The sequence below is a fragment of the Salvelinus alpinus genome, chromosome 2 (genome assembly GCF_045679555.1).
Source record: "Salvelinus alpinus chromosome 2, SLU_Salpinus.1, whole genome shotgun sequence".
Classification (NCBI taxonomy): Eukaryota; Metazoa; Chordata; class Actinopteri; order Salmoniformes; family Salmonidae; genus Salvelinus; species Salvelinus alpinus.
In genome coordinates this window covers 18,561,052-18,582,005 of record NC_092087.1, presented here as the reverse complement: position 1 = coordinate 18,582,005, position 20,954 = coordinate 18,561,052, and the positions used below count along the sequence as shown (strand labels likewise).

Sequence of the window (20,954 nt, the reverse complement as noted above, 5' to 3'; positions counted from 1 at the left end):
GGTAACTTCCACAAAGCTGTGAACGATCTGAGAGACAAGGCAAGAAGGGCCTTCTATGCCATCAAAAGGAACATAAATTTCAACATACCAATTAGGATCTGGCTAAAAATACTTGAATCAGTCATAGAGCCCATTGCCCTTTATGGTTGTGAGGTCTGGGGTCCGCTCACCAACCAAGATTTCACAAAATGGGACAAACACCAAATTGAGACTCTGCATGCAGAATTCTGCAAAAATATCCTCCGTGTACAACGTAGAACACCAAATAATGCATGCAGAGCAGAATTAGGCCGATACCCACTAATTATCAAAATCCAGAAAAGAGCCGTTAAATTCTACAACCACCTAAAAGGAAGCGATTCCCAAACCTTCCATAACAAAGCCATCACCTACAGAGAGATGAACCTGGAGAAGAGTCCCCTAAGCAAGCTGGTCCTAGGGCTCTGTTCACAAACACAAACACACCCCACAGAGCCCCAGGACAACAGCACAATTAGACCCAACCAAATCATGAGAAAACAAAAAGATAATTACTTGACACATTGGAAAGAATTAACAAAAAAAAAAACAGAGCAAACTAGAATGCTATTTGGCCCTAAACAGAGAGTACACAGTGGCAGAATATCTGACCACTGTGACTGACCCAAACTTAAGGAAAGCTTTGACTATGTACAGACTCAGTGAGCATAGCCTTGCTATTGAGAAAGGCCGCCGTAGGCAGACATGGCTCTCAAGAGAAGACAGGCTATGTGCACACTGCCCACAAAATGAGGTGGAAACTGAGCTGCACTTCCTAACCTCCTGCCCAATGTATGACCATATTAGAGAGACATATTTCCCTCAGATTACACAGATCCACAAAGAATTCGAAAACAAATCCAATTTTGATAAACTCCCATATCTACTGGGTGAAATTCCACAGTGTGCCATCACAGCAGCAAGATTTGTGACCTGTTGCCACAAGAAAAGGGCAACCAGTGAAGAACAAACACCACTGTAAATACAACCCATATTTATGTTTATTTATTTTAACTTGTGTGCTTTAACCATTTGTACATTGTTACAACACTGCATATATATAATATGACATTTGTCTTTATTGTTGTTGTTGTTTTGAAACTTCTGTATGTGTAATGTTTACTGTTCATTTTTATTGTTTATTTGACTTTTGTATATTACCTACCTCACTTGCTTTGGCAATGTTAACACATGTTTCCCATGCCAATAAAGCCCCTTGAATTGAATTGAATTGAATTGAGAGAGAGAGAGAGAGAGAGAGAGAGAGAGAGAGAGAGAGAGAGAGAGAGAGAGAGAGAGAGAGAGAGAGAGAGAGAGAGAGAGAGAGAGAGAGAGAGAGAAGATTAAGTGTTTTGGACTGGTGGTCCTGACAGTGCCATTGTTCAGCCAGAGAGAAAGACAACAAAAAGAAGGAAAGAAAGAGAAAGAGTGAATATCATGTTTCACATTCTTACACAGTCTCACAGGTTGCTCTGCTGTTGCTGTGACTGTATCGTGTATTGTTGTGTGTGTGTGTGTGAGTGTGAGTGTGAGTGTGAGTGTGAGTGTGAGTATTGTCACTAGGCAGAGTGTGGCACAGAGAGGAACAGAAACCTTCCATGAGACAGAAACACACACAGCTCTGCTCTCCCCACTCAGACCCCCAACTACACCTCAGGGCATGACTGCCATATGAGCTGCTGAACAAAACATACAGAGGAGAATGGTAAAGGTGGAACGAAAACAACAAACCTGTTTTTCTTCATATTTTAAAGCCCAGACACAAACAGTACAGCTGACCTGCATACAGGACTGTCTACTGTTGACGAATGCTTCAGTTGACGCCATATAAAACAGTTCCACAGTACAGACATTTAGTTTCAGTCACATGGCTATCATGACACAGAGGAACACTGTGTGTGGGGGGGGGGGGGGGGGGGGGGGGGTACAGATACAGGAAGTGTTCCCTTTAAACACTTGAAGAAGAAACACCAGTCGACACACACACACACACACACACGCATTGTGACACTGTTGTATGGTGGCATTAAACCACAAAGACCAGGGAGGTTTTCCAATGCCTCGCTGTAACGATCCTCTTCGTCTGATGAAGAGTAGTCAAGATCGGACCAAAACGCAGCGTGGTAAGTGTCCATGTTAATATTTATTTTAACTCAGAACACTAAGACAAAATAATATAAATAGACCAACACGAAACAGTTCTGTCTGGTGCAGACACAGAGACAGAAAACAACTACCCACAAAGCCCATGTGGGCAAGAGCTACCTAAGTATGGTTCTCAATCAGAGACAACGATAGACAGCTGCCTCTGATTGAGAACCACACCCGGCCAACCAACAAAGAAATACAAAACATAGAACACAGAACATAGAATGCCCACCCCAACTCACGCCCTGACCAAACCAAAATAGAGACATAAAAAGGATCTCTAACGTCAGGGCGTGACACTCGCAAAGAAGGGCACCTATTGATAGATGGGTAAACAAATCAAAAAAGCAGACATTGAATATCCCTTTGAGCATGGTGAAGTTATTAATTACACTTCACCATGTCCTTCCTAACTCAGTTGCTGGAGAGGAAGGAAACGGCTCAGGGATTTCACCATGAGGCCAATGGTGACTTTTAAACAGTTACAGAGTTTAATGGCTGTGATAAGAAAAAACTGAGGATGGATCAACAACATTCTAGTTACTCCACAATACTAACCTAAATGAAAGAGTAAAAAGAAGGAAGCCTGTACAGAATAAAAAATATTAAAAAACATGCATCCTGTTTGCAATAAGGCACTAGAGTAAAACAGCAACAAATGTGGTAAAAAAATTCACTTTATGTCCTGAATTCAAAGTGTTGTGTTTGGGGCAAATCCAACACAACAGATCACTGAGTACCACGCTTCATATTTTCAAGCATGGTGGTGGCTGCATCATGTTATGGGTATGCTTGTCATTGGCAAGGACTAGGGAGTTTTTTAGGATAAAAAGAAACGGAATAGAGCTAAGCACAGGCAAAGAGGAAACCTGGTTCAGTCCGCTTTCCAACAAACACTGGGAGACAAATTCACCTTTCAGCAGGACAATAACCTAAAACACAAGGCCAAATATATACTGGAGTTGCTTACCAAGAGTGGCCTAGTTATAGTTTTGACTTAAATCGGCTTGGAAATCTATGGAAAGACTTGAAAATGAGCTTGAAGAATTTAAAAAGAATAATGTGCAAATATTGTACAATCCGAGTGTGCGAAGCTCTTAGAGACTTACCCAGAAAGACTCACAGCTGTAATCACTGCCAAAGGTGATTCTAACATGTATTGACTCAGGGGTGTGAATACTTATGTAAATTAGATATTTCTGTATTAATTTTTCAAGACATTTGCTAAAATTTCGAAAAACATATTTTCACTTTGTCAATATAGGGTAGTGTGTCTAGATGGGTGAGAAAAACAATCAATTTAATCGATTATTATTTCAGGCTGTAACAACAAAATGTGGAATAAGTCAAGGGGTATGAATATTCTCTTAAGGCACTATATGTGAAAGTTCCCACGAGTGCCCAATTTCAAAGCTGCAAAAAAACTTTGCCGTGGAGGCGATTCTGAGATAAACACTTTTATCAGATATTTTTTGTACCATCTTTAGTATACTTCTTTAGTATGCATCTCAGATAAGTGATCATACTAACTGTAAAATGAAGTGACGAATGTGATGATATATCCATATGATAGCATACTACATGGGAACATAAAATGGCGCCCGGAAAAATGGCAGCAGTTTTACGGGCGTCTAACCAATTGTGATATTATGTGGTTTTTGTTCATGTTATTTGTAACTTATTTTGTACATGTTGTTTCTGCCACTGTATCTTACGGCAAAAAAAAGCTTCTGGATATCAGGACAGCGATCACTCACCTCGGATTAGACAACAACAAAAAATATTCAACAAGCAGGAAGCACAGGATATACTGCGAACACCCGACAAGGGCAACATCCCCGTTATTGGCAAGAGAAAGAGACGCAGGTACAGAGGACACAGAGCGGGATGCCCTAAGGATCCGCAGAAGGCGAGTGGGAAAGCTGCCATTACGTCAATATTACATGCCAATGTACAATCTTTGGACAATAAATTAGACGAGTTACGATCACGAATATCCTACCAACAGGACAACAAAAACTGTAACATCTTATGTTTCACGGAATCGTGGCTGAATGATGACATGGATATTCAGCTAGAGGGATATACGCTGAACCGGCAAGATAGAACAGCACATTCTGGTAAGACGAGGGGGGGCGGTCTGTGCATATTTGTAAACAACAGCTGGTGCACAAAATCTAAGGAAGTCTCCAGATTTTGCTCGCATGAAGTAGAGCATCTTATGATAAACTGTAGACCACACTATTTGTCATCCTAAAATCTCATAGGACTATTCAGCTAACCATCCTAGAATCTCATAGGACTATTCAGCTAACCATCCTAAAATCTCATAGGACTATTCAGCAAACCATCCTAAAATCTCAGGACTATTCAGTTAACCATCCTAAAATCTCAGGACTATTCAGCTAACCATCCTAAAATCTCAGGACTATTCAGTTAACCATCCTAAAATCTCAGGACTATTCAGCTAACCATCCTAAAATCTCAGGACTATTCAGCTAACCATCCTAAAATCTCAGGACTATTCAGCTAACCATCCTAAAATCTCAGGACTATTCAGCTAACCATCCTAAAATCTCAGGACTATTCAGCTAACCATCCTAAAATCTCATAGGAAATGAGGTGGTGTGTTTGGTGTAACAGTAATGTTATACTATGGTATTATATTTGCTTCTGTTAAGTAGAAAATACTAATGAATCATTATGTGATCTTCCAAGACATTGATTCAGCTTTGATCTAACTTTACTAAAGGAGCACCACTGTGAGGAGTGGCGGAACGACACTCTGGTGCGCTCTGGCAGCACTACAGCCCTGCAGTCCGCTGCTATGGACGAGCTAGTTCAAGCGCACCTAGCCTATTGTTTTTTCTCGCATACAAAATTGTACAATGCAGAAACGAGCTACCACACGTGTGGTTGTGTTATGAAAATCTGGGAATATGTGTCCAAGGAAACATTTCTGGTTGGTCTCAGGGAATATAAAACAGTCAGGAAGGGAAACATTTCTGGTTGGTCTCAGGGAATATAAAACAGTCAGGAAGGGAAACATTTCTGGTTGGTCTCAGGGAATATAAAACAGTCAGGAAGGGAAACATTTAAAACAGGATTGAGGAAAGTAGCAGCAAATATGTTGAATGAGCATGGAGACTGGAGAGCCTCACAAGTCTGAAGAAATGACTTTATTTCGTTCAGTCTGATATTTACTTACTTTTGTAGCTCTTCATCATAAGCACGGTTTTTGTAAGTAGTGAGGCTAAACTGTCCGCTCCAAGTTTAGCTAGATTTGTTATAATATATATTTGTAAATTTCGTATGGAAGGATTTGAGAAACGTGATTGGTTGACGATATATCTCGTCTTGTGCTGCGCAGAACATCAGATCTCAACAACGACTGGAGAAATGTTTAACATCACCATGGCTACCACATCCTTATGATATCTACACTGAACAAAAATATAAACGCAACATGTAAAGTGTTGGTCCCATGTTTCATGAGCTGAAATAAAAGATCCCAGAAATGTTCTAAGCTTATATCATTCAAATTTTGTGCACAAATTTGTTGACATCCCTGTTAGTGAGCATTTCTCCTTTGGCCAAGATAATCCATCCCCCTGACAGGTGTGGCATATCAAGAAGCTGATTAAACAGCATGATCATTACACATTACACATGTCCCTTGTGCTAGGGACAACAAAAGGCCACTCTAAAATGTGCAGTTTTGTCACACAACACAATGCCACAGATGTATCAAGTTTTGAGGGAGCATAATTGACATGCTGACTGCAGGAATGTCCACCAGAGCTGTTGCCAGAAAATTGAATGTTAAATTCCGCTCACATAGGCCGCCTCCAATGTCATTTTAGAGAATTTGGCAGTACCAACCGGCCTCTCAACCGCAGACCATGTGTATGGCGTTGTGAGGGCGAGCGGTTTGCTGATGTCAACGTTGTAAACAGAGTGCCCCATGGTGGCGGTGGGGTTATGGTATGGGCAGGCATAAGCTACGGACAACGAACACAATTGCATTTCATCAATAGCAATTTGAATGCATACTGTGATGAGATCCTGAGGCCCATTGTCGTGCCATTCATCCACCGCCATCACCTCATGTTCCAGCATGACAATGCACGGCCCCATGTCGCAAGGATCTGTACACAATTCCTGGAAGCTGAAAATGTCCCAGTTCTTCCATGGCCTGCATACTCACCAGACATGTCACCCATTGAGCATGTTTGGGATGCTCTGGATCGACGTGTATGGTAGCGTGTTCCAGATCCCTCCAATATCCAGCAAATTCACCCAGCCATTGAAGAGGAGTGTGACAACATTCCACAGGCCACAATCAACAGCCTGATCAACTCTATGTGAAGGAGATGTGTTGCGCTGCATGAGCCAAATGGTGGTCACACCAGATACTGACTGGTTTTCTGATCCACGCCCCTAACTTTTTTTTTATGGATTTCAATGGAATGATTTCCTTATATGAACTGAAACTGTAATTTCACATTTTTTTAATTGTTGCATGTTGCATTTATACTTTTGTTCAGTATATATTTTCAGAAGTGCAATGTGACTGCAAGAGACATAACTGACTGAAATACGGGACAAATCAACTTTTCTTCTACATTTGCGGTGTTTGAATTTGTTAATAAAATGTGGGACATGATTGTTTGGTTGCAAGACGCAGGACAAAGGGCCAAAATGCGGGACTGTCCCGCACAATACGGGACATGTGGTCACCCTTGCTCCACAACATCCGTGTGTGTGTGTGTGTGTGTGTGTGTGTGTGTGTGTGTGTGTGTGTGTGTGTGTGTGTGTGTGTGTGTGTGTGTGTGTGTGTGTGTGTGTGTGTGTGTGTGTGTGTGTGTGTCCATGTCCGGTGTATAGGTCGGCAGTTCAGGAAAAACTTGAATCAGGCCCCAAACAGGAAGCAAGCACACACGCACAAGCACACTACACTACACACACACACAATACGTGTGTGTTCTATCCTGACTCCTTCCTATCCTCCCCTTTAGACAAACATCCTTCCTGAGAGATTATTTTAATCCCCCATCAGCATTTTCTATTCAGTACACACACACACTACCTCTCTCTTTCTCAATCTGTCTCATACACAGACTCTCTCTCTCTCCCTCACACACTCACACACACCCTCGGTCTCTCACACAGATAAACGGTCATCTGATTGAACCGTGGTCAGTCCAGTATTAGGACTAATCGATGCAGTCCACCTCTAATTTAGTGTGGGTCATTACACACACACACGCACAGTCCAGCAGTAATTGATTGTGGGTCGTTAGAAAATTGTACTAATGTGAACAATGGGAGATTAGAGGAATTTTAACGACCACTTCCCAGAGCCTCTGCGCACGCACGCACGCATGCACACACACATACATGCATGCACGCACGCACGCACACACATACACACGCGCATGCACACACACATACATGCATGCACACACACATACATCCACGCACGCACGCACGCATGCACACACACACACACACACAGGCAAGTAATCATGTATAATGATGACTGATTAGAACGTTAATTTCAGACGAGGCCAGTGTTTCAATAGGTTTGAATTCTATCGGTTTGAATAGGAAATGGTAGTTTGGGTTTCGGTTCCCCTGGATACTGATTGAGAGAGGCACTGCACATTGTCACATGCTGTATAACCAGCACAAACCCGTGATGATTTATCAGGAAATGGAGGAGGTACATTGACAGTCAACTACCTGAACTTGTCTAATGCACAATTTCTACTGTGAATACTGAACAAAATATCACTGTCAACACAGTTATAGCAGTAGACTGCCTCTGCATCTTTCCCTTTGTCTTTCTGTCTTTCTCTGTCTCTTTCTGTCTGTTGGTTTAGTGACCCATTTAATGGTGTTAATAAATGATGAACAGATTCAGTATTCAGCGCCTAACCCAGCACCTCTCAACTACAGACAAATCACACACACACGCTCAGCCCGTACAGACATCACAAGCTCCGTATTCAGCAGGCCCACTCTCTCACCAGTGCTTTGTCTGATCAAATATACATTAAATCAGCCTGTGAAAACACACACACACACACACACACACACACACACACACACACACACACACGCACACACACACAGAGTGAAAAAGCACACATTGTGCCTCCTTCATTTCCCCCCATTGTGTGGTAGTCAAAGCAGCCATCCACATCAGACACACACACCGTTGATACCATCTCCAAGACAGTTAGGAGCTGCTTAAACACACAGACCACTTTAATATCAGTGTTAACCCACAGGGCAGCTTCATTCCTCAATGGAGATTATTATTATTAGAGTGTGTGTGTGTGTGTGTGTGTGTGTGTGTGTGTGTGTGTGTGTGTGTGTGTGTGTGTGTGTGTGTGTGTGTGTGTGTGTGTGTGTGTGTGTGCGCGCACAGCGAGAGTATTAGCCCATATCAGCTCTTTACCGAGTATCTATCAGTCAGACTCATCTCTCTGGGGTTGGGGGAGAGATGGGGAGACAGGGGGGGAGTATGCAGTCAGACAGCCTAAAGCAGATATTAACTATGGATTCTCCTTTGTCATCCCCAGAACGGTTCCCTACAGAATCCAATCAATATTTCTATCAGGACTTAAATTGATTCTTGTGTTTTTTAGTGGACCAATTTTACAGGGAGAATTTAAAGCCTATCTTAGAAATGTGGTTTATTTCTAGGTAGAAATGATAGAGCAAGGTACTCAAGTACTATTTGAGAAGGTCCGGTCACACAAATTTCCTAGGTGGCAAAGGTCTGGATGGGGTATTGTCATTTATCATTGTATTAACAAACCCCCACCTTGTAACCCCATGCGACCCCATACTGTTCACACCCCTCTTGTTGGCGGAGAGAAAATGTGGCAGTTTTAAAGCTAATTTCCCGCAATTATAGACACTTTGCATGGGGCATATCATTTGTTTGCTGATTTAAAGCTAATTTCCTTTAATTATAGACACTTTGCATGGGGCATATCATTTGTTTGCTGATTTAAAGCTAATGTCCTGCAATTATAGACACTTTGCATGGGGCATATCATTTGTTTGCTGATTTAAAGCTAATTTCCTTTAATTATAGACACTTTGCATGGGGCATATCATTTGTTTGCTGATTTAAAGCTAATGTCCTGCAATTATAGACACTTTGCATGGGGCATATCATTTGTTTGCTGATTTAAAGCTAATTTCCTTTAATTATAGACAGTTTGCATGGGGCATATCATTTGTTTGCTGATTTAAAGCTAATGTCCTGCCATTATAGACACTTTGCATGGGGCATATAATTTGTTTGCTGATTTAAAGCTAATGTCCTGCAATTATAGACACTTTGCATGGGGCATATCATTTGTTTGCTGATTTAAAGCTAATTTCCTGCAATTCGACAATATTTTCCATGTCTTACACGTGTTTATATGATACCAGGTGTACTTGTGGCCTCTTTGAGCTTGTCGTTTTCCCTCTGAGTGTGTCACGCTTGAGACCATCGTGTGTGTGTGTGGGGGGGGGGGGTTCCATTTGGAAAATGTGGCACCGGACAACATGAACGGGAGATTTTAATTTACCGCCCATTTGAAAAATTTACCGGGCACATGCATTGGGTGTGTATTGGGTGTCCACCCACTGTGCTCAGAATTCCATTTACATTATGGTAATTCATCTTAACAGATGCAACTCCTGTAATGAAGCAGCCAATAAAATGTTTTTGCCAAAATGCAATTTGTGGAAAAAAGGGGAAAACACCATTCTAAACAGAACAGCTGATGCGAGCGGTACATGACAGAGATGAAAACCTCAGTAGAAACATAGAAAGAGGGTGAATATTAAGATGATACAACTAGGATTGTTGCTAATATGACAAGGATTGTGCATTTTGCTTCTGGACAATGAAAGAAAGTTGATATGAAAACCAATAGAACAGGAGATAAATGGCATATGAGGAAGTCTTTCATAGGCAGGCGCGTGGCATCAGACCTAGCTGATTATTGAGTTGTGGCTGTCAGTGAAAAGCATCTAAAATATTTGTGAGGCTGCATGAAGAGACGAATGATGATTTTTAAAGTCACTTGAAAGGCATGAGCGCTGCTTTGTTTTTGGCGCAGGCTGTACACACTCCAATAGTCTTTCATTCACAATTTGACAAGCATGTGATAATGCCTTGAATTTCACAGCGGCATCCCACTTCTGGCCATAATGCACCCTAAAAAAATCCATGCCTTTTGCAGCCCGGAGTGCTGTGTTGCGCCCTTCTCCATTAGTGTGCTGCGCAATCCAAAGTTCCTCTCACTCACATGGCTCTCCGTCACGTGCTGGTCTTTCTCACAGGCTACAAGTGAAGCCAGACACATTGGGGACGCAACTGCGAGCGTCCTTATCCAATTCCAAGGGTGCATATTGAGGATATCGGAAGAACTGTCCACATTCCAAACACAGTCTGGGATAGTGGGATGTGATAGATCCCAAATGAATACAACCAATAGCATTAAAAAAAAATCTTTATGCAATGTGACTGATGCAGAATGTTTAGCTTAAAATGTTGATAAACTATTAGGCTATTTCTTCACATTAGAAGCGCAGCAATGCACACATGGTAGTAGGTGTCACGTTGTATAAATGATTGGAGAAAGGTGCTGGAATACGTAATAGGGGGTTTTAATACTCCACCCAAAATATACAACATGCCATGAAAGACACAGGGACAAAGCCCAAAGCAAACACGTGTACAAAAACACAGGGATGTAACCCAAACAAAAGAGCGAGGTTAAACCTCTAATAAATACACGGGACGAGACCCGCAATACACTACACAGGACGAAGCCCGTAATAACAAGTGCGCAACAATACACGGGACGAGAGCCGTAATAACGAGTACACAATACCCACAGCATGGGAACCGAAACAACAAAGCACAGGTACTCACAAGACCAACGAACATGGGAACAATAACCGACCACACAATGGTGAACAGAGGGCACATTTCCAATTACTAATCAGGGGGAAATAGGAACCAGGTGTGTGTAATTAGACAAGACAGTCCGGGGTCGGTGGTAAAGAACCAGTTCAGTGACACCTAGAAGCCGGTGACGTAGAACTCTGGAACTGGTGCAGGAATGAGCAGCAGTATCCGGAGGGATCCGTGACAGTACGCTATAAGCGTGAATGTTCCATTAGCAGAAAACACCATAATCAAAAGTGACCGCAAATGCCATTATGCATGTAATGCTTTTATTATAAAGGTGCATTTTTATGGTGAAAATTATCTTCCTCAAACTTGAAACTAACTATCTGCTTATGAACTCAGCAAAAAAAGAAATGTCCTCTTACTGTCAACTGCGTTTATTTTCAACAAACTTAACGTGTAAATATGTGTATGAACATAACAAGACTCAACAACTGAGACATAAACTGAACAAGTTCCACAGACATGTGACTAACAGAAATTAAATAATGTGTCCCTGAACAAAGGGGGGGTAAAAATCAAAAGTAACAGTCAGTATCTGGTGTGGCCACCAGCTGGATTAAATACTGCAGTGCATCTCCTCCTCATGGACTGCACCAGATTTGCCAGTTCTTGCTGTGAGATGTTACCCCACTCTTCCACCAAGGCACCTGCAAGTTCCCAGACATTTCTGGGGGGAATGGCCCTAACCCTCACCCTCCAATCCAACAGGTCCCAGACGTGCTCAATGGGATTGAGATCCGGGCTCTTCGTTGGCCATGGCAGAACACTGACATTCCTATGGCTGGTGGCATTGTCATGCTGGAGAGTCATGTCAGGATGAGCGTGCAGGAAGGGTACCACATGAGGGAGGAGGATGTCTTCCCTGTAACTCACAGCGTTGAGATTGCCTGCAACGACAACAAGCTCAGTCCGAGCACTGATGGAGGGATTGTGCATTCCTGGTGTAACTCGGGCAGTTGTTGTTGCCATCCTGTGCCTGTCCCGCAGGTGTGATGTTCGGATGTACCGATCCTGTGCAGGTGTTGTTACACGTGGTCTGCCACTGCGAGGACGATCAGCTGTCCGTCCTGTCTCCCTGTAGCGCTGTCGTAGGTGTCTCACAGTACGGACATTGCAATTTATTGCCCTGGCCACGTCTGCAGTCCTCATGCTTCCTTGCAGCATGCCTAAGGCACGTTCACGCAGATGAGCAGGGACCCTGGGCAGCTTTCTTTTGGTGTTTCTCAGAGTCAGTAGAAAGGCCTCTTTAGTGTCCTAAGTTTTCATAACTGTGACCTCAATTGCCTACTGTTCCACAAGTGCATGTTCATTAATTGTTTGGTTCATTGAACAAGCATGGGAAACATTGTTTAAACCCTTTACAATGAAGATCTGTGAAGTTATTTGGATTTTTACGAATTATCTTTGAAAGACAGGGTCCTGAAAATGGGACGTTTCTTTTTTTGCTGAGTTTATATGCCCGTTAGGCTCTACACCCATTGTAAAGCAGATTAATGTGCTTAATTTAAAGAAGATTTTTGGGCACCTGAGTTGGGATACAAACCTTATTAAAACATATAGACCTATGGGCTAGGCTACATGAGGTATGCGACTATGATTCGAAAAAGGCGCAAAAAAAGGCATTGTTTCTTATGCAGGGCATCATTTACAAGTGATAATATATCATTCACAAGTGATAGGCTAATATTGTCACCCATCAGACTGTTCTTGATTTAATCTTGTTTTTACATATACTACATAATATATGTGTGACATTTGTTTTGATTTAGAATGGACCATTATTATGCACCTGTATCGAAACAGGGGCAGTGGGAAAAAATACATGTCATCTATGCAATTAAATAGCAAATGGAGGACGTTTTTCCCTGTGGTCTATTTTCATGCCAACCAGGTAGGCTATACTCCTGTTGTAAATATAAGCAATGTGCTTAATATTAGGAAAGTTGAGAAATAAATATAGTAGGCCGAGCTGATGGGATCCTCGTCTTTTTATCAGAGGCCATCACTCTGTTTTCTCCCGCAATTGCATAGCCTATAGAAATGTTGCACAACATGGGCTCATAGGCTCTCATGAAGTGTTTGATTAGATTTTCGAATACATTTGTGTCACACCCTGATCTGTTTTAACTTTTCTTTGTGCTTGTCTCCGCCCCCCTCCAGGTGTCACCCATCTTCCCCATTATCCCCTGTATATTCATACCTGTGTTCTCTGTTTGTCTGTTGCCAGTTCGTTTTGTTTCGTGAAACCTACCAGCGTTTTTTCCCCTTGCTCCTGTCTGTTCTAGTTCCTGTTTTCTATTTTTTCCCGGTTTCGACCATTCTGCCTGTCCTGACCCTGAGCCTGCCTGCCGTTCCGTACCTTGCCACAACACACTGGATTATTGACCCCTGCGTGCTCTGACCCTGAGACTGCCTGCCATGCTGGACCTTTTGCACCCTATCTGGATTACTGACCTCTGTCTGCCCTTGACCTGTTGTTTTCCTGCCCCTGTACTAGTAATAAACCTGTGTTACTTCAACACTGTCTGCATCTGGGTCTGACCTGAAACGTAATTCATTTGCATTGATGTCAGTGATTAGAGAGACAATAGAGTGCTGAGTACCAGGCAGTTAGCAAGTTTGGTAGGCTACTAATGACCATCAGCAGCATCAGAGCTTGGAGAAACCTAATTACCGTGACTAAACGTTCATGCTGAATTTGACTGCCTTCATGACTGACTTGTGACCGCTGGTGTGGCGGTAATATGGTCACGGCATCAGCCCTAGTCAGCTTTTTATATTTTAATTTGTTGTCAATGGAAGTTATAGGCCAACAGCTGCATTGGCCATCTCTCATTTAGGCAATTTAGCCGCCAATGATCACAGTGTATCAATGTGTCCATATGGCAGAGGCTGGTGATCACAGTGTATCAATGTGTCCATATGGCAGAGGCTGGATCACGGTGTATTAATGTGTCCATATGGCAGAGGCTGGTGATCACGGTGTATTAATGTGTCCATATGGCAGAGGCTGGTGATCACGGTGTATCGATGTGTCCATATGGCAGAGGCTGGTGATCACGGTGTATCAATGTGTCCATATGGCAGAGGCTGGATCACGGTGTATTAATGTGTCCATATGGCAGAGGCTGGTGATCACGGTGTATCAATGTGTCCATATGGCAGAGGCTGGTGATCACGGTGTATCAATGTGTCCATATGGCAGAGGCTGGTAATCACGGTGTATCAATGTGTCCATATGGCAGAGGCTGGTGATTACGGTGTATTAATGTGTCCATATGGCAGAGGCTGGTGATCACGGTGTATCAATGTGTCCATATGGCAGAGGCTGGTGATCACGGTGTATCGATGTGTCCATATGGCAGAGGCTGGTGATCACGGTGTATTAATGTGTCCATATGGCAGAGGCTGGATCACGGTGTATTAATGTGTCCATATGGCAGAGGCTGGTGATCACGGTGTATCAATGTGTCCATATGGCAGAGGCTGGATCACGGTGTATTAATGTGTCCATATGGCAGAGGCTGGTGATCACGGTGTATCAATGTGTCCATATGGCAGAGGCTGGTGCTCACGGTGTATCAATGTGTCCATATGGCAGAGGCTGGTGATCACGGTGTATCAATGTGTCCATATGGCAGAGGCTGGTGATCACAGTGTATCAATGTGTCCATATGGCAGAGGCTGGTGATTACGGTGTATTAATGTGTCCATATGGCAGAGGCTGGTGATCACGGTGTATTAATGTGTCCATATGACAGAGGCTGGTGATCACGGTGTATCAATGTGTCCATATGGCAGAGGCTGGTGATCTCGGTGTATTAATGTGTCCATATGGCAGAGGCTGGTAATCTCGCATTAGTTGAATTTGAACTTTGATATTTATATAATTGAAATGTAGATTTTTATGATTAACCACGTGACAATGATTTTGAGAAACTAAAACGTTATTATTGAAATTAAACTGTTCCACGTTAATGCACATACAGTTGACGTTGGAAGTTTACATACACTTAAGTTGGAGTCATTAAAACTCATTTTTCAACCACTCCAGAAATGTATTTTTAACAAACTATAGTTTTGGCAATGATGTCATGGCTTTAGAAGCTTCTGATAGGCTAATTGACATCATTTGAGTCAATTGGAGGTGTACCTGTGGATGTATTTCAAGGCCTACCTTCAAACTCAGTGATTCTTTGCTTGACATCATGGGAAAATCAAAAGGAATCAGCCAAGACCTCAGAAAAATCATTGTAGACCTTCACAAGTCGGGTTCATCCTTGGGAGCAATTTCCAAACGCCTGAAGGTACCACGTTCATCTGTACAAACAATAGTACGCAAGTATAAACACCATGGGACCACGCAGCCATCATACCGCTCAGGAAGGAGATGTGTTCTGTCTCCAAGAGATGAACGCACTTTGGTGCGAAAAGTACAAATCAATCCTAGAACAATAGCAAAGGACCTTGTGAAAATGCTGGAGGAAACAGGTACAAAAGTAACTATATCCACAGTAAAACGAGTCCTATATCAAAATAACATGAAAGGCCTCTCCGCAAGGAAGAAGCCACTGCTCCAAAAAAAACATAAAAAAGCCAGACTACGGTTTGCAACTGCACATGGAGACAAAGATCGTACTTTTGGAGAAATGTTCTCTGGTCTGATGAAACAAAAATAGAACTGTTTGGCCATAATGACCATCGTCATGTTTGGAGGAAAAAGGCAGAGGCTTGCAAGCCGAAGAACACCATCCCAACCGTGAAGCACAGGGGTGGCAGCATCATGTTGTGGAGATGCTTTGCTGCAGGAGGGACTGGTGCACTTCACAAAATAGATGGCGTCATGAGGGAGGACAATTATGTGGATATATTGAAGCAACATCTCAAGACCTCAGTCAGGAAGTTAAAGCTTGGTCGCAAATGCGTCTTCCAAATGGACAATGACTACAAGCGTACTTCCAAAGTTGTGGCAAAATGGCTTAAGGACAACGAAGTCAAGGTATTGGAGTGGCCATCACAAAGCCCTGACCTCAATCCTACAGAAAATTTGTGGGCAGAACTTAAAAAGGGTGTGCGAGCAAGGAGGCCGACAAACCTGACTCAGTTACACCAGCTCTGTCAGGAGGAATGGGCCAAAATTCACCCAACTTATTGTGGGAAGCTTGTGGAAGGCTACCCGAAATGTTTGACCCAAGTTAAACTATTTAAAGGCAATGCTACCAAATACTAATTGAATGTATGTAAACTTCTGACCCACTGGGAATGTGATGAAGGACATAAAAGCTGAAATACTCTCTACTATTATTCTGACATCTCACATTCTTAAAACAAAGTGGTGATCCTAACTGACCTAAGACAGGGATTTTTTACTAGGATTAAATGTCAGGAATTGTGGAAAAACTGAGTTTAAATGTATTAGGCTAAGGTGTATGTAAACTTCCGACTTCAACTGTATGAAAATCATAACTGACAGGCGCATCGGTAGAAATGGTAGAATAAATTGTAAGCTTCCCTAAACTTGAAACTCACACACTGCCTATTTAGTCTTTATAAAATAATTGCATCCACCTTTCTATGGTTGGATTTTCAAGCAAGGTAAGACATGCCTCATAATATCAAGTAAAACAATTAAGTATGTTTTCAAAATGCATACTGCCTCCAGCTCACATTGTAAAGTGGTGTGTGACGCGCTGATAGTCTTCCTGCTGTTGTTTTTTAATCCCTGGTCAATTTGGCCGGCAACAATTTAATTAATCAGCTTTCCAGGGGGGTTTTACGGCCAGAAGCCGTCAATTACCAGCTGACGGAAACCCTGGTGTGTGTGTGTGTGTGCGTGTCTGTCTGCCTTCCTGTCGTCTGTATGTGTTTGTCTGTTTATTACTGTCTAACTTGGTTTTGAGTAATTGTGTTGTACTCGAGACCACCAGGTGATCAGGATTCCATTTCCTCTTCACATTTCCATCTGTGCAGGAGTGACATTCCTCTCACACCACCTGGGATTGGATTGGGAATAACAGGGTAAAGTCTGCCTGTGGAATTCCAAAGCTGTGAAATGGGGCGTGCTATTCATTGTTGCGCTGCGGAGCTGCTGGGTCTGGAATACAGGCTGAGGAGTTACATAGGTTTATTTTCCTATTGCCAGACCAGCCCTGGGGATGGGGAGAAAGAGGAAGAGGGGGAGAGGGGCTGACAACCCCTCCACATCCTACCACCTCCCCCCTTTCAAGAGCCTAACACAATAAACTGGCTATGCAAAGCCGAGTGTGTGTGTGGGTCAGTGTATGCGCTTGCAAGTGTGAATGTGTGTATTTGCCCTGGCACAATAATGCTATCAGGGGTGAAGATATTCATTTTCCTTGGAGGGTACATGTGCTTTCCTTGCAGGGTGCAGATGAATGTCCTAGTGGGGCTCTGCTGGGACGGAGAGATACCACAGCTATTCAGAAAGAGAGAGATAGGAGCAGAATTAAGACAGAGAGAGATAGGAGCAGAATTAAGATAGAGAGAGATAGGAGCAGAATTAAGACAGAGAGAGATGGGAGCAGAATAAACACAGAGAGATATAGGAGCAGAATTAAGACAGAGAGAGATAGGAGCAGAATTAAGACAGAGAGAGATAGGAGCAGAATTAAGACAGAGAGAGATAGGAGCAGAATTAAGACGGAGAGATATAGGAGCAGAATTAAGACAGAGAGAGATAGGAGCAGAATTAAGACAGAGATAGGAGCAGAATTAAGACAGAGAGAGATAGGAGCAGAATTAAGACGGAGAGATATAGGAGCAGAATTAAGACAGAGAGAGATAGGAGCAGAATTAAGACAGAGAGAGATAGGAGCAGAATTAAGACAGAGAGAGATAGGAGCAGAATTAAGACAGAGAGGAGGAAAAGACATAGCTGGTTTATTCAGCAGCTTCACACTGATCTCCTATCCCTGGCTATCCCTCTGTGTGTGTGTGTGTGTGTGTGTGTGTGTGTGTGTGTGTGTGTGTGTATGTGTGTGTTTGTGTGTGTGTGTGTGTGTGTGTGTGTGTGTGTGTGTGTGTGTGTGTGTGTGTGTGTGTGTGTGTGTGTGTGTGTGTGTGTGTGTGTGTGTGTGTGTGTGTGTGTGTGCAAAATGTGCATGTTGGCCTAACAGACTGCCTGTAATGTCAGAGTAGACAGACAGGATCTGAGGACTCACAGCATTGGGTGATCATAACACACACCATAACACATACACACCATAACACACACACACACCATAACACACACCATAACACACACACACCATAACACACACACACACACACCATAATACACACACACACCATAACACACACACACTATAATACACACACACCATAACACACACACACTATAATACACACACACTCCATAATACACACACGCCATAACATACACATCATAATACACACACACACAAACACACACCACAATACATACACACACCATAATACACACACATCAGACAGTACACACACTAAAAACGCTAACAGGAGCAATGGCAACAGCTTCAACCCCCCCATCAGAAAGATTAAGCCTAGGGATGCACGATATATCGGTGAACATATCGGAATCAGTCGATATTAGCTAAAAATGCCAACATCGGTATCGGCCCGATGTCTAGTTTAACGCCTATGTTAAAAACTGATGTCAAAGCTGACGCCACGTAAAATGTTGCACTACACGTGCAACACAACATTCCTAACCTAGCCCACAATGTCTGCTGTGTGGATCCAGCAGCTAATCCTTATTGTTGCTAGCTTCACACAGATGGGTCTGACCACCATTAATCAAATAAGAACTGTGTTATAAATTTGGATTATTTTAGATGATGACACCTAGCTAGATAGTTAGCTAGCTAACTATGGCTACCCAAACAGTTGTTGTTTTACTATGTTTGTGGGGAAGAACATTGTTTGCATCATGAGCTAGTTGGATTTTTTTATAACCAGCACTGTAGGTGCGCGAGACAACTTTACCAGCATCATAGCATATGTATCGTTGAATCGTTGTGACATATGAAATACGAGTGATAGTGTAACCAATGTGTAATAACTATGTAAAAAATGTATGAACGAGTTCAATTATTATTTGACGTGTATCTTTTTGACATGCAAAGACCCAAACGGCGTTCCATATAAATCCTGGTCGAGAATGAAACAACTGAACAAATGAACAATGAAACAGCACAGCAAGTAAGTGATTATGTTTTACTGGTAATGGTGACATACGTGAATGCCAACAAAATAACTTTTTGGTCAGTGTGTGTGTGTGTGTGTGTGTGTGTGTGTGTGTGTGTGTGTGTGTGTGTGTGTGTGTGTGTGTGTGTGTGTGTGTGTGTGTGTGTGTGTGTGTGTGTCTGTGTGTGTGTGTGTGTCTGTGTGTAACCTTTATTTAACTAGGCAAGTCAGTTAAGAACAAATTCTTATTTACAATGACGGCCCGGATGACGCTGGGCCAATTGTGCGCCGATCTATGGGACTCCCAATCACTGCCGGATGTGATACAGCCTGGATTCGAACCAGGGACTGTAGTGACGCCTCTTGCACTAAGATGCAGTGCCTTAGACCGCTGCGTCCATGTGTGTGTGTTAACTATTTAACTGTACTAGAAAGCTTTAAAGGCCGTTAAAATGTAAAATATCGGTTATCGGTATTGGTTTTTTTTGCAAGGAAAATATCGGACAAACACAAACTCTATACAGTGTTAAACACCGCAGCACAAACTCACATGTCGCTCAATGGCAGACTCTTTACATTGGTAAGCACAATAGAAACTCTTTACAAACTGGTAAACAGACATGTAACTGTGCATGCTGTTAAAGACAGTGATGTGTCCTCCTGTCCTCAGAGAACAGGAGGACACGGCAGCCTGCTGTAGCCTCAGAACCTCCCAGCCCCAGCCTACCACACCAGACACCAGGATGGCAATCTGTCCACAAACTCATCCATAAGCTCAACACTGTCATGTCCAATGGGCATGACACGAAATGGCAGAAAACACTTAAAAATAGATGATGTAGATTTACTTATGACATTGTAGTAAGAACAAATGTTCTGTTTCAAAACGCTTTCCTTTTTCATTCCTACTCAACACAGACCCCGTGCAGCAGCCTAAGACACTTGGCCAGGCATGAAACCCATGTCACAGTCACCGTCAGAACACAGGGGAACAAGTCATTGCCAGCATCTCAGATCCTACACATCATGGCTTCGTTAAGATGCTGCTTAGCAATAAAGAGCCAAACTATTTGTGAAAACAACTGCCCTGCTTTCGTGTTCTATTCCTTGTGTGTGGGGAGAGAGACAAAAAAGAAAGGAAGAGAGAGAGAACATGGCTTCTACTTCCCAGTCTCCTCCTCATTGGACCAACCAGCCTCTCTTTCTACCCCTCTCATCCCTTCTGTGAAGCAGGGATCAGTCCTTACTGGTTTGTCACTTTCACAAACACACAGAATAAAGTTAATACAATGTTTCCTCGCCTCCTCTCCTGTTCTTCCTGTCTGTTCTGTTCACGGTTTAAAACCTGTCCTGTCTCCTATATGAATGGATGGTGGCATAGTTATAGCAGGGGTTGTCATGGAAATTAGGTAAAGAGGGGAGAAAGTCCGCTATTTCAGACTGTTGGGATGCAGCTACCCTGACTAGTTTATGATGAAGTGTTGTCTGTCCCTTTTCCTCCATCCTTCCCAAACCCATGACAGAGAGGAGAGGGAGAAGATGAGGGTAAAGGGATCTTATCACTTCCTCTCCGGTGGCTGTGGTGCTGTTCATTAGGAGGGTAATATCCTGT

At 42.8% G+C, this 20,954-nt stretch overlaps 2 protein-coding genes across 11 annotated transcripts in view; one reads left to right on the top strand and one right to left on the bottom strand.

The window, feature by feature from the left end:
- LOC139555557 (SLIT-ROBO Rho GTPase-activating protein 2B-like) overlaps nt 1–20,954 on the bottom strand; it is a 174,511-nt gene that overhangs the window by 149,723 nt on the left and 3,834 nt on the right. The window contains exon 1 of one of the 5 annotated variants that reach the window (XM_071369176.1): nt 1,750–1,885. The exons of the other annotated variants lie outside the window; for them this stretch is intronic. The gene's annotated coding sequence lies outside the window, so the exon portion shown is untranslated. Of the gene's footprint in view, nt 1–1,749; nt 1,886–20,954 lie in introns of those variants that run through there. 5 annotated transcript variants of the gene reach the window in all.
- LOC139555730 (serine/threonine-protein kinase fray2-like) lies at nt 1,954–20,636 on the top strand. 6 transcript variants are annotated; one of them, XR_011671012.1, is made up of 3 exons: nt 1,954–2,141; nt 19,282–19,357; nt 20,261–20,636. XR_011671012.1 is itself a non-coding variant. In XM_071369189.1 (2 exons), exon 2 carries the CDS (start codon nt 17,408–17,410, stop codon nt 18,314–18,316), a length of 909 nt encoding a protein of 302 aa, XP_071225290.1. In that variant the 5' UTR covers nt 1,954–2,141; nt 17,129–17,407; the 3' UTR covers nt 18,317–19,258. The 6 variants fall into 6 exon arrangements, 1 of the variants encoding a protein (XP_071225290.1); XR_011671014.1 differs by lacking the exon at nt 19,282–19,357 and adding an exon at nt 3,894–4,286; XR_011671015.1 differs by lacking the exons at nt 19,282–19,357; nt 20,261–20,636 and adding exons at nt 3,894–4,286; nt 13,319–15,853.

Excerpts from the sequence above, each read along its gene's own strand:
- LOC139555730 (XM_071369189.1), top strand. The coding sequence starts at position 17,408 with ATGCAAAGCCGAGTGTGTGTGTGGGTCAGTGTATGCGCTTGCAAGTGT.